Source organism: Pollachius pollachius (genome assembly GCF_949987615.1).
Source record: "Pollachius pollachius genome assembly, chromosome: 5".
Taxonomy (NCBI): domain Eukaryota; kingdom Metazoa; phylum Chordata; class Actinopteri; order Gadiformes; family Gadidae; genus Pollachius; species Pollachius pollachius.
Window position 1 is genome coordinate 18,244,731 of NC_136938.1, and position 14,295 is coordinate 18,259,025.

Consider the following 14,295-nt stretch of genomic DNA (forward strand, 5'->3'; position numbering starts at 1 on the left):
AATACCACTGCTGCCAGCTGCTTGTCCTGTTGTGTAGCCTCAGTACTAGGGAAACTGCTCTAAAAAGTAGTCATAAGGTCCATCAATTGATCTGAAAATAATGTTGTATTCATAATAACTTGTTTATTGTTGTTATTTGCACAGAAGCAGCGACCAGCCCATACAATGCTGAAACACTTTATAGCATTGAGCTCCATTCAGCCCAATGCATTATATACTATCGAACACTCTCTCCACCTGGTGTGCCAGTGTTGTTCCTGTTGCATTAGGCTGAACAGGAATGGCTAAGCTCTCTCTCTTTCATAGCTCTGGGGAAACGTAAGAACATGTAGAGCAGCAGTGCCACATGAAATATGAAATATATATATATATATATATATATATATATACATATACATATTAAATATATATTGAAAGGGAAAATATATATTTTAATATATTTTATATATGTATATGGCAGAAAAACATTGTGCTTCATGCCATTTTAAGGGGCCCATTCACATTTCCTTTCATTGGGCCCTAAATTCCTGACTACGTCCCTGACTACACCCTAACCCACATGTAATGCAACATCCAAAACATGTTTAGTAGAATGTAGTAGCTATTTATATCATTTTGATACTAGACGTTAGTATTTTATTACTAACCATCCACTTTGTAGTACTGTATGAAGACAAATAAAGGTTCACACATATGCTAAATTTTCTCAGGCAAAAAGACGTTTGGCACTACTTTCCTTAAGTTTCATTTATCCTTTCTAGGTTTGCAAGTCACGTTCTGTGTCATTTCAAATGGCACCATCTTTGATTGCAAGTCTGTATTTTCCAACAGGGTTGATTGCAAACTATTAATAGTCACGATGCTAATGAGTAAATAATAGCAGCTTTGTGAATGAAGAGCCGCATAAGTGTTTGTTTTCCCATCCAGCAGGAGGAAGCGGCCCTCCACCACATGAGAACACAAACCTCCAGCCCACCACTCACACAGTCAGACACTCGTCCAAATGATGGGATGGACCCGCGTCAGCTAGGCAAAGTAGATTTAATGGTTTATCCGAAGAAAAACTAAATCAAACAGCAAAGCCCTCTATTATTGAAAAAGATTAAAACATCACTATGATTTCCTGCTTTGTGTAGACTGCACATGGGAGACCAGTATCATCAAGGCAGCATAGCTGAAAATATCTTAAAAGCACCGTTTTTTTTCTCTCTGGATCATTGACCACAAGGCCAACATTGCTAGAGGCAGACGTCACTGACCTGTCAGGTATGTTGTGTGTAGCTTTACCCCCTCCGACCCGAGCACCAGCCTTGGAACTCTTGTTGGCTGTCATGGTTACCCTCGAACCCACCATTCATCTGCGGGAAACATACAATGACATCTGTCACCCAAATGTTATGCACAATGTATTGTATGCTTGTCAGGCAATGTCCTTCCTGCACCTATGAAAATGTAATAATGAATTGAAAAATGTATGTGGAAAGTCAGATTAATACATATTCTTGTATTGCGGTATTGATCGTTGAATTTACAGTCCATTTGATGGGGCGAGAATGGATGAATGTAGTATGACTTTTTCTTACTGAGCTTTAACTCATTGCCAAATTCAATAGCAAATTGAATGGCTAAACTTCACTAAATTCCTAACAGATCACGTAAATAGCATGCAGAGGGACAAAGATGAATCAAAAGCGTGACTGCTTTCCGCACAGCTAACCCTGTTTGGAAAGTACCAGGGTTTTTCAAAAACAGAGGTCTTCAAAAACTCATTATTGAAATTCAATATCCCAGCTAATTAGCAAAAAGAAAATATAGGAAATTGTCCAGGTGATGTGATGTGAAGCATTTGACACATTTTGCTAAAAAAATTCTGCAAAATGTAGCGCTGTTCTTTTACATTACCAGTTGTAGGGTATAGAAACAAGATCCTTTAACATACATTACTAGCCGTTGATTATAGAAACATGTTATTTTACATAGAGTATGGAAACATGTTTCTTTACATAGAGTATAAAAACAGGTTCCTTTACAATACATAAACAGCTGTGAGGTATAACAACATGTTCCTTTACAATATATAACCAGTTGCAGTGTATAGAAACATGTTCCTTTACAATACATTAACAGCTTTAAAGTATAGAAACATGTTCCTTAACATCGAGTATACCAACATGTCCTTTATAATATAATACCAGCTGTTGTGTATATAAACATGTTCCTTTACATATAGTATAGAAACATGTTCCTTTACAATACATTACCAGCTGTACAACGTAGAAACATGTTCCTTTACAATACATTACAAGTTATAGAGTATATAAACATGTTCCTTGACATATAGTATAAGAAACATGTTATTTTAAAATATATTACCAGCTGTAGTGATATAAACATGTTACTATATAATACATGACTAGCTGTACAGTATAGAAACATGTTCCTGTACATAGTCACAGTTGGCTATTCTGCCATTTCAGAGATTAGTGCTCAAACGTGTGTTGTGAATTGATCGCTGTCTGAAACGTCAACTCTCTTTCCACAAATAAAATAATGTAAAACTTGGAACACAGTGGCCTTTAGTCCTTGGATTGAGTTCGCACGTGGTCCTATTTGGAAAATGATATCATTGGTCCACCCTTTCTAAAATTATTTGAGAAGAAAATGACTTGATGTTGAAGACCGCAATCAGTTCCCTTTCATGCATTGGCACTGTAAGGGTTAATTGCCTTTCATAATTATTCAATATGAAGTTATTGCTGTGTAGTAATAGGGAGGTCAACTTGAGATGTGGAGGGATCATAGGTGGAGGGTGGGAGGGTGCTTGGCCGAGGGACTTGTTTACAGGAAGTTGTTGTATGAAGATGTCAGCCAACCACCAGGGGAGCTGTGAGCCCAATAGAGATAGATGAGGAGAGCGGCAGCATTCCTGCTGTCATCTACTTCCTGTAGCAGTGGACTGAACCAAGAGGACTGCAGGGCATCTATCTTAATTTTCATCAAACACAACGTTCACTGATCATGTCAAATTACTACATTTCAAAGTCTGTTCTCTCTGTGCGTGGTAGGGGTGTGCAGGAAAAGGGGTTGATGAATCCATCTTGAATATGCAAGGGCAACCATTGTGTTGTTAAAGAAAGAATCAGTTGCAAGATTATGAAATTGGAGGATAGCCTTCTAAAAAAATATTTTTGGGAATGTTAACAAATTCTGGTCTATTATCATAAAAAGTCATAAATTGCAATATTTTTTTATTTCTTTAATTCAAAACATACTAGACCATCAATTAGTTTTTGATTATGTTACCTAAAAAAACATGGTACCATCATTGAAAGTCTTACAACAAAGAATGTCGCACAATTATCAGAGAATTGGGTCACAGAGTAAACACCAAGGCGTTAGCCAACTGACTTCCTGAGTTGATACCATCTTTTTACAAAAACTCAGAACCCAAATAACCATTTCCTAGCAAGTTTGGGACGAACTTTGAAGTAAATTAAACTAGCTCTTCAATCTCAACAAACAGGGCCAGAGGTAAACTAACATTAAAGCTAATGCTGACTCATGGCTACAACTAGTGGTCAGGGCAGGAAGAGTTTGACAGAGCCTATGAGAAGATGTCTTCCTGAAAGTTTATGACTTAAATTTAATTCTGTTTAATTCCTGATTGTTCGTAATTCTGTTAACCTCAAGCTAAGGTTAAACACGCATTGATTGTAGAGGGGTATCTAAAGTTCCATTATTTGAGATTTTCCTAGGGAAAAGGTGCTATTAAAAATTCTTATATCGTGGATGTCTTATTCCTTACCGTACAGCTGTACAAAGCTGTAAAGTTCAGGATGAAGTTGGATTTTTGAATACTTAAAGTATATGCATCATTTGGCGATAACTCATTTTCTTGTGTCAATTCCGCTACTTCTCTTTGCAGGGGTAAAGGGGTCTGTACATTTTTACAAATATGTACAATCTAAACTGTTCAGGAAATAATAATGGGCTACAAAGATACTTAAGTAACAATAAAGCATAAAATCACTATTACCAGGTCCATCCATTTCTTTATTACCAGGTCCATCAAATGTACCCCTAGAATTGTGTAAACTGGTTAAGAGGGCTACAAGGGCAAATGGATGTGCTCTGTCTATTAGGCTGCAAAGAAAGAATTCCTTTGTCTTCACCATATCCTTGAAAGAGACTTGGTTAAAAAGTAAGCGTTTTTATCGGGGACAGGGGGGGTGGGGGCTAACTCGCAAATATCAGGCAAAGGGCTTTGTGTGTGTATCCATCCATGAGGCAAAACGTGAACATGCATGTCCTTGACCTCATCACATTTTGACAGAGCGACTGACAGAGAGATCACCCTTGTCGTGAGCAGGAATGCACCAATATTTGCCAGCTCCATCAGCTGCATTGACAACATTAAAGAAGGTTTCAAGAAGAGACTGAACAAACAGCAGAGGCTTTTAGAGTCCGGACAACTTTTTTTCTCACACACGCATACACCCTAAAACACAAACACACACACACACACCTGCATTGCATCATAGAATTGCTCCTCTCAAAGCCATGGTAAATCATTATCCTTTTAATAAACTGCTGTCAGGCTTCTTACGCCTGCCGTCACAGAGGCCGGCCTCCCATGGTGCTGGAGCGAACTCCATTTAATTTCATTAACAACACACTTGCTCCCTGAGCACACACACACACACACACACACACACACACACACACACACACACACACACACACACACACACACACACACACACACACACTAACACACACACACACACACACACACACACACACACACACACACATACATACACAAAATTAAAATGAGCAATAGACCCATGAAGACCCCCAAAAAGGGAAGCATGTATGGCCATTCCACTCCCTCAGGTCTGCTCCACAACACCTCAGCTCTTCTGGCAGAGATGTCCTTGGTTTTCCTGCTGATCAGCACATCGACATCAAGTCGGTGTTGTTTTTTTTAAAACCCCAGTGTGCAGCGAACCATACTGCAACCAAGGAGCGCAAGAGCAGAAGCAAGAGGAGGAGGAGGGGAAAAAGGAAGAGTGAAAACCTCTGCAAATTCCCAACTCTTTCCAGACGTCACAACACACCCAGCAGACGTGAGGACTCAGGCCTACACAGTTATACATGCCATTGTTTCATTCCCCCTCACCCCCCACCCCCTGTCCTTGCCCCAGAAGGACCTTTTTTTCTGTTCGCCATGGACAAAAGAGCGTCTGAGACGGCGGAGACGTGCTACTAGGGCTGGGGTCTGTGGGAGTAGAGTTACTGCATAACTGCTGGGGGGGGGGGGGGGGGGCTTCCAGGCTACACAGTCTTTATGTGGGCCATTATATGGTTCCCATGCATTAAATATTACACACATGGACTGTGCATGTGATGTACTGAACTGGGGCAGGCCATTCATCCTCCAAAATAAAAGCATATCATTTGAATTCTGCTTCACAATAAATCTTTCCATGGATGATTCACAACATGTTTGGAATGCAGTTAGAATAGTGAGAGGACAAAGTAATTAAGGTTATAACAAGATATGTTAGATAGATAGATATATTAGGCTAGGCTACATTCGGCTATTACGTAAAATCTTGATTTTAACAATTAATTTTCCAGTCATTTTTCAGAAGTGTTTGACGTTTTGAATGAATTAAAAAGTACACAAAATACCCCATATTTCAATTTTCTATAAGTTCTAGTGTCCACAACAATACTTTTCGTCTGTTTGCTAAAATGTCACCGAAGACATTGAGTTTCCATCAGTACACTTTGTTGTAGGCCTAAGATGGTATATTCTTTGGAATCTCACTTAATACATACCATGCAAATCCAAGGGCCTTAAAAGACGGTGGACATCAGGTTTAAGGATGTTGCTGGCAGTTACTTATTACCCAGCCTAAGTGGCATTCCTCTCTTACAAACATATTCTGCCATCCCACTGCTCTTTGCACCCAGGTCCTTGTTCCTTTTTTCAGCGTTTATAAACGTTAAATCCTTGCATAGTTTCTCTCTGTGGAATCAGGAAAGGAACTTCAGTGAGGAGGATAAGGACATGCACAGCTGGAACGGGGAAGGCATGTGGAAAACAGGCTTATGTCTACGGTGAGCGGCGGAGAAGACGTGGGTAGGATGGGGGAGTAGAGAATGTGTGTATGTCACCTCATAGCATACTTCTGACACACACCCACACACACACACACACACACACACACACACACACACACACACACACACACACACACACACATACACCAATGCACACAGACAGACACAAGGAGGCACGCACACACACACACACACACACACACACACACACACACACACACACACACGAGATAGGAGACACAAGATTGAGGCCTACAAGAATAGGTTACATAGACCAGGAAATTCTATTTGCATCTTTCAACCCACTATGATTTTCTTTTTATTCTTCTAAAGAAACAAAAGATCAAACTGTTATCTGTATTAATTAGGCCGGCAGTTCAGCTCTTCATCTGTATAAGTATCAGGGATTTGTGCAGCTATTCAAATACAGCAATTTATCAAAGGGGAAGGTTTTATTATGAAAGGGAGGGGGACATGTGCAGTGTCTGATTCACATCAGCCAGGTCACAGTTTACTTCACAAAGAGGCTTTTGACAGCAAGTGAGCCAAACGGAATGTCATGCGCCATCTATTCCTAAAATCCATAGAGGCTTCTGTAAACACCGCCACCAGTGCTGTTCACACTCACAGAACCCCACACTCCTCACACTATGACTGACAAGACGCATCACATGATCTAACCCACTCATCCTCTTTAAAGTATAGGCAGTATTGAAAGGAACCATTCTGCAGGCATGTTTGTCTGATTTAAGATTTGTGTTATTTGTTAATGTGTGGGTTGCAGGGGATCAGAGAGGTAAATCCCATTAGGTCCGAAGACCTTAGATGGGACAAGGTGATCACGGTTCAATAGATCCCAATAGGTTAGGGACCAATAGATGGACTCTTTTCACAAAGAATAAACATAGAATCCTAAATACATGTGGTCCTTTTAACAAAAACAATGGAAATCTGAACATTTAGAAATTCAAGTGTTCACTTGCACTGACAAGTACCACAACTAGCCTGCAAAACTGTTTGCAATACAAAGCATCGTTTTTTCATCAGGTTTTCTGTCCTTAGGCTTCTATTTATTGGACTCTCACTGCTATACCCCACAAACCTGGTCAATTGGTCATAGGATTTCATATTAACTATAGGGCTACACATAATAACCGTAGAGATTACATGACCAATTGCAAACTAGCCTACAGTTCGTCTAGATGTTCAGCACAGCTGTCAACACACTCAGGTGACCATCGTATTTTGGTTCTCTATGGTATAGTCTAAACATTAGGAGAAGGGAAGATAAGAACTTTTTGAGACAGCCGAGTCCATTCACGAAGATCAGAAAATCAATTAAAGTTTTGAATCTGACTCATGAGCATCATCAATAGCATCATTGTTGTCACATACAATTTAAGAAGTAGTAGAAGTAGTAGAAGAAGTAGCATTAGTAGTACTACTAGTAGTAGTATAAGTTGTAGTTGTTGTTGTAGTAATAATATTAGGAGTAGTAGTAGTAGCAGTAGTAGTAGTAGTAGAAGTAGTACTTTCTCACGATTACGCAACAATTGTTCTACTGACAATATTTTGGGGTAATATTATTCTGGGTTTTTATCAATCGTGTTCATTAGTAGGATCGTTCACAGAGAAATGCCAGCAGCACATTAATATTCGCTACTCGCTGGCACTCTTTGTTACACCAAGGGTACTCTGAAAAAAAGTTCAGCCAACCCCATTACATTGTAACAAATGTGATGACCAAATATGGTCACATTGAGTCAGATAGACCCAAAACACACCTTGCGAATTGTTTCGAGTAATTTTAGCACTGTCACTTTGTAACATTTCTTCTTTTCGATCATTTTAGCCAGTCGAGAGGAAATGCATGTCTGATAAACGATCCTGTGGAAATCGCAATCATTAATTCAGAAAAACAATGGTCTTTACCTCGTAATTTGCGCTCACATCCATGACTGTTTTCACAATGTAATTCCCTGAGGCGCAGAATCCAGTTGTTCTTTGTTTTGGAAAACCGTTTTCCGGATACCTGCCTTTCCCAATAAACTGCGAGTCATGACTTTAAAACAAACTCGCTCCCCCGTTCCCCGGGCTGAGAGTTGAAGGCTGGACTTGTTGCTATGGTAATGGGTTGTTTGCCCCCCGCTTTTCCTAGGATTAGGCCTCGCTCTTTTAGACCAGGCAAGCATTCAGGCTGCCTTGTTTATTGTCATATTGGGCCAGTGTCTCTGGGAAAGAATTATGCATACAATTAACTCATAGAATAGGCAACTGCATCTGGAATGATGCATTGAAAACAAAACAGCACTCTCTAAAAGTTGTATTAACCCTTTACATTCATATTCTTTTGTAGAACTATTCTAAGCAAGTCAGCAAATGCAATTCATTAAATAGCATATGGATTATCATCTGTTGCATTCAAAACACTTTTGTAAACATTAACAGAGAGGTACACTTTTGCCATCATAATAGATAAATGCCTTCCACCATTGATGACTAACTTTTTTTCTTTTTGGAATTTTGACCATTATGCCATCATAATAATATTCTCACCCATACCACTGTAATCTCACTCTGTGTTCTATTTTATCTAATCTTCTGGGACTTGTTGTCTTCCGAAGGTTTTGGGAACAGGGAAGTCAGAAAATGCAGAAGCAAATCATCACTAGAGTCTAGAGCGCTGCCACTGTATAACTATTACCTTCAGCTCTCTCCCCAGCCTTCAAAGCACCCCTCAAGAATGCTTTCCTGAAGGAGGACTGGAATCTTCCCTGCAAAGCCTATGCAGTGAGGGGCAGCCTAACCATACATTTATGTTCTTCTCCTTCTGTGAAGGAACCGTTGGACACCGTAATTTTTTTCCTGAAAGCGGCCGGGTGCTTTTGTTATCTGACCTTGGAACATATCTCCGTAATAAAGCGATTAGCACTATATTCATGCTTACTGTCAAACCCACAAATCCAATGATGGCTATGAAAACATTGGCTATGAAAACACTTTACTTTGGAACTCAGTAGGTTTATGTTATTTCCTGGCAACATCTGGCCTGAGCTCTTTCACTACAAAGGTTTTGGTGTTGTAAATCTGCTTGAAGATCATTGCATGATCCTTGCATGCTAATATCGTGGACCTGCTAAGGTCATTCAGGCAAATGCTATAGCATCATTTAAGTATCATGTGCTTCTTTATTAAAGAGAATTTTGTTATTATTAAGAAGTTTGAAGAGACATGTTCAGTTAAATTATCCAATATTGACTTGTTTCAGGGTTACATTTCAGTTGCCATTGTGTTGCCATTTCAGGAGTAACACAGACATGTAAACAATTCCCTAAGAGCAGTTGGCTATAAGTTAACCGGTTCTGGAGCCTATAGGCAGCAAAAAGGCCTCAACCCCTGCTCGTCTCATATAATCTTTGCAGTTGATGACCCATGGAGCAAAAAGCTACCAAATGCATGCTGGAGCATTTTCAATCACCCACCATAAGTCTGAGGAGTGAACAGCATTCCTAAACCATTCACCATCTATACCTGGTCTTACTGCAAATGTGCTCACACACACACACACACGTACGCGCGCACACACCCATACACACACGGTAAATAGTGGGATCGTTGTCATCATTGGACCAAATGATGATGGGCTCGCTGTGATATTTAACAACTGGATGCTGATGCTTTTACCAATTCCCGCTCAGCTCAAACATACGAAAGTATATATTTTTTTATGTTAATGAAGTTTTCCATACAAAGTTCAGTTTGCTGAACTATATTGAGTCGGGAAAGTCAGTCAAACGGTCCTCTATTGATTAACCCCGCAAAATGTGGATCCTTTGTTAAAGGTTTTGTTAGATTTGTGTTTGACTCAACTTGACTACGACTTACATATATACCGGTATTGTTGTCAACATCGTTTTCATTACACAGTTGACAAGGTCAATTGTAGGGGAACCATTACTACTCACCATTGTGGAAACAAAGCAAGCTGCACTTGAAAAAAATGTGTTAGGCTAAGTTACACTGAATAAAAAACATCATGAGTTATATAGTTTAGGATGTCATTGACGATTTAGGATATGATACTGACATGTCTACTCTAACCGTCTCCTATAATAAAATAGGCTTATCTCACGTTTGTTTTTTGTATGTGCAGTGGGTGGGCACTGGCATATCTACAGAACCATAATTAACTTAATGAGCTACACATTATTTTCGCCCTTACTATTAATGTGGAAAATCATCCGGGACTATTATTTATTTATTTGTAATCATTTTGGGAGAGCTATTTAAGAAGACAAATTGGTTCCATCATACCACTGTTTTAAATGCATTTTTTAAAACTAGATCGAAACCGATTTATAGAAAAAAAGATATAAAACAAATTAAACAAATCAAAACAATTACACCTCTATGATAAGTTATATTGGAGCGAAAGGGGCGGAGCTTGTGGCCCTATGGATTGGCCTCACCTACTGGCCTCACCTCAACAAGTAAAGAATAGGATAGGTTTGTTGACATAAGAATAAATCAATGTGAATGTGAATGTCTTTTATGACGACCACAATAGGATGAGTTAGGCGCCCCCAGTAGGTGGCCTCTTCTAAATACATCTGCTGGAAGACATTGACCGTGACTTATTTACTAAATACTACTCTTTGCAAAAGCATACCAAATGGCAATAACTTCAAGCTTGTATGGTTGTGTTGATCACATCACTTTGATTTCGTGTCTTTTAAGTGTGGTCTCAAAAAAGGAGTTTGTGCACTGGTCATTATAAATTACCCATATGCCAATTAAGCTACTAATTATTGTCTTTTTAATGACGAAATAGTAATCTAGCAACACTTTATAAAATATGAGACGTACCTGATTTTCTTTATTAGTAAATTTCTTCAATAATCCATTCTTATAGTGAGGCTCTTAGGCTGTCTGCCTGACTAGTCTGAAAGCTGAATTTTCTGCGCAGAAAGTTATCTTCTCTGTAACGGTATGCACTCAAAAAAAATAAAAATGGACTGAACAGGAAATGATGACGGTCACTCCGTGTAAATCAGTTAGTTGCGAATAAATCACAGCTGTTTCATTGTCAAATGTTGTGGTTGCTTCTCCACACTCCAAACGCATTGTATCCATTGAAATCGCCTAGTTAGTAGACTATTTGTCGCTTGGAATGCAAGAAAAATAGGAACGGGAGAAAAATAAGCAAAGGGTTGGAAAAAGGCATATTGAATCATCACTAGTCGCATGAACGGGGTACAGATTACTTTCGTGATTGTATTCTAGATATTTGTAGTAAAAATTTAGTGAGCATCTTATTTTTCCTTTATAATTAGGATCAAAAGGTTTAAACCAAAATAGGGTACTTTATTTTATGAAAAAGGTAAGACATTTCCGATAGCCGACCGTGAGTGTGGGGGAATACAACTAATAATTAGGCCTAAGACTAAATGTTTAACAAAGGATCATTGCCCTATCAACATGGCATACCTCATAGGCTTAATTTAGTCTACAGTCCTGTGCAATGTAACTAGACACTGAAATCAGTAAGCAACGATTGGTTTGTTGGCAGATACGTCCTACTAGCTCCCCCTGGTGGAATCACGTGAATTCTCCAAAGCTTATTCATGCAAGAAAATCTTATATTAATATGATGGGAGTAGCCCTGCGATGATAAAAACAATGAGTTCCATAAAGGAAATACTGCAAATCGGGATGACTTAGGAAGAATCACAATTATTACATTTTCATTTTATTTTAAATCAAATTGAATCACATTTTATAGTTATAAACACTTCAATTGGTATTCCATCATTCTTTCTCATCACCCTAACTTAAACAAAAAATAATTGCAGCCCTTTATAGCAGCCCAAGTAACTCTAATAAGGTTATCTCAATACAATATATATAAATGAGGAAAAGAAACGTTTAACACACATTACAACAGCCTGAATAGAGAAGAATTAGCACTATTACTTTTACTATGACAAGACATGAATCATTGCATTTACTGCTATGTTTGATTTGGAATTAAGTCAATATGTGTGTAATCACACAAGGTAAAGGTTGTGACACAAGGAAGTAAACATTTAATTTTCTTGTGGCATGGATAAGCGATTGAAATCAATTGTAGAAAATATTTCTTACAAAACATGCATTTTCAAGTCAGGCTTATACAAACAAGTTACCAGGCTTGCAATTTTGCTCTACATTTTTTAATGAGTAAAAACAATAGCTTGGCTCGGTGCTGATCAATGATGCCACTGGAAAACCCCTCTAGCAAACTTTTGGTTGTCAAAAGCCGAGATTGATATCTATTCCACAAAATATTTTACTCTTAAATTGGAAACCATTGGCCAATTTAGTAACAATATTTTCTATTTTAAAAAGGGACCATTCAGATACAACTGATTGGATAAGTCACATTAGTCAATTCTGCTTAATTGAAATTGCCCCTTACATTAATGTTAACTTGGCACTTATAGGCTTGGACAATAGGCAGGGACCGGATTTTTCAAATGATAGAAATGATGTATCTGGGAATGTGAAATATTAATGGTATACAGCCTATTCATATGCAACCATCACTGGCTTAGTACACTGCAAATGCCAAAACCCTTCAAGAGATGTATCAGAGCACACACAGGGCACAAATCTCAAATAAGAGGGTTTGTGGAAGCAGAGGGGAAAAGGAGAGGAATAAATAAATTGTGGGGTTCACAGTACTTCAGCTCCACCTGAGAACTCCTGTGGATTTCAAGGGAGCAGTTTAACTGAGAACAACGTGGCGATCGAATACGGACTTCCTCTGTTCCTGGACTTGCCTTCTCCAGCGTTGTTGGGCATGCTCTACTTTGTTCAACACATTTGGTCGAGAGTGCGAGCGTGAAAGAACATTGTGAGCATTGGCAAAAGGCTGTTGGTCCTAAAATCAAAAACATAAAAAGGGAGCAGATTAGATCGGATACAGTTACTTAATAACCACTCGATCACTTTACTGTCATAATCCCTTTTCACTCCTAAATTACAGCAGCATCATTTACTGTAGAAAGGGTAGAGCTTGAGCAAAACTCGACATAAGAATACAACAGCAACCCATACCCCAACATCGTCATCATTTTGGATGAGCTGGGAATGCCCAAAGAGACGTCTTTTCAGCATGGGCTCAAGTAGAGTCAGGTACACCATGTACAGAAGCAGCAGGCCAAGGATCGACAAGTAAATTATAATTGTAGCCTGAGAATTGAGGGAGATTTATAATTAGTTCATACCACAGTAGCAAGTTAATTATTTACACATCAACATACCCAATAATGGTTACTAGAGAGCCTGATGGACATCCCGTCTCACACACATTACATTTGCTTACTTTGATTGTTCCTGAGCTCCTCTCTTCATATTTACATTCACAGCGTAAACAATAAGCCTCCACATCCTTCCCGTCTACCGGCATGGGCTCGACCACATGAAGACAGTTGCTGGAAGATACAGAATAGATTGGAGGAAAAAAGACAAAGGGATGGTATAACTATCTATTGGCTATTTGGGCAGCCATTCAATTTAGATGTTGAGAAGCACAACTTACCAATCTTTAAGGGAAACATTTTGTTTATAAATCTGTCCTTCAATATCTCTATAAGGCGGGCAGATGCATTTACAGCGAATGTCCTCCGAGTTCTGTAGAATAAATACAAAGTGTAGCGTTACTTTATTCTCGAATGGGCCATGCAATGTGATCGGTTTCCGATAATACAGTATATCTTACTATTTGGGAGCCACATAGGTTCCCTGACATTACACAATATTTGGTATGAACACACTGACTTAAGCAATTATAAGGTAGCCATTACTTACTAAGAATTTGCTTAACTAGCTAGCTGGCTATACTCTTACCTTCGCAACCGCAAATGTCAACAGCAGAAAAGCAACCAGGGATACAACTTCCAATATGATAACTGATTTCATTGTCTTAAATGTGAAAGGCCGTTTTTGTAGAGCAATAACAAGCTATGGCTAGATTATTAGGGTCTAAATATTCCGCACTCACTATTGATTTCTAGTTTAGCCAAGCACAACAGCCAAGCTTCCGATCAGCTGACATGCGCCTTCCGGTATTTGGTTTTAGTGACGTAATCTATTGATATTTTGCAGGGGTTTTAGACCTAT

At 38.9% G+C, this 14,295-nt stretch overlaps 2 protein-coding genes across 3 annotated transcripts in view; both read right to left on the reverse strand.

The window, feature by feature from the left end:
- dennd2b (DENN domain containing 2B) overlaps positions 1–8,175 on the reverse strand; it is a gene marked incomplete at its 3' end in the record, with an annotated part of 40,405 nt that extends 32,230 nt beyond the window's left edge. For both annotated transcript variants that reach the window (XM_079736649.1, XM_079736648.1), the window contains exons 1-2: positions 8,065–8,175; positions 1,260–1,358 (exon numbers count right to left, since the gene is read on the reverse strand). In XM_079736649.1, coding sequence (XP_079592775.1) covers positions 1,260–1,354 — 95 coding nt within the window. In that variant the 5' untranslated portion in view covers positions 1,355–1,358; positions 8,065–8,175. The remainder of the gene's footprint in view (positions 1–1,259; positions 1,359–8,064) is intronic.
- Positions 8,176–11,871: 3,696 nt separating this feature from the next.
- Positions 11,872–14,203, reverse strand: tmem9b (TMEM9 domain family, member B). Its single transcript, XM_079736672.1, has 5 exons — positions 14,023–14,203; positions 13,715–13,806; positions 13,499–13,607; positions 13,231–13,365; positions 11,872–13,054 (listed from the first exon to the last, which is right to left on the reverse strand). The coding sequence occupies exons 1-5, from the start codon at positions 14,092–14,094 to the stop codon at positions 12,899–12,901; spliced, it is 564 nt and encodes a 187-aa protein (XP_079592798.1). The 5' UTR covers positions 14,095–14,203; the 3' UTR covers positions 11,872–12,898.
- Positions 14,204–14,295: the final 92 nt, after the last annotated feature.

Bases quoted from the DNA above. Each gene is read 5' to 3' on its own strand.
- tmem9b (XM_079736672.1), bottom strand. From the start codon at position 14,094: ATGAAATCAGTTATCATATTGGAAGTTGTATCCCTGGTTGCTTTTCTG. The intron at 13,807-14,022 runs GTAAGAGTATAG...TTTATTCTACAG, and splicing joins TGACATTTGCGGTTGCGAAG to AACTCGGAGGACATTCGCTG. The intron at 13,608-13,714 runs GTAAGTTGTGCT...TGTATCTTCCAG, and splicing joins AATGTTTCCCTTAAAGATTG to CAACTGTCTTCATGTGGTCG.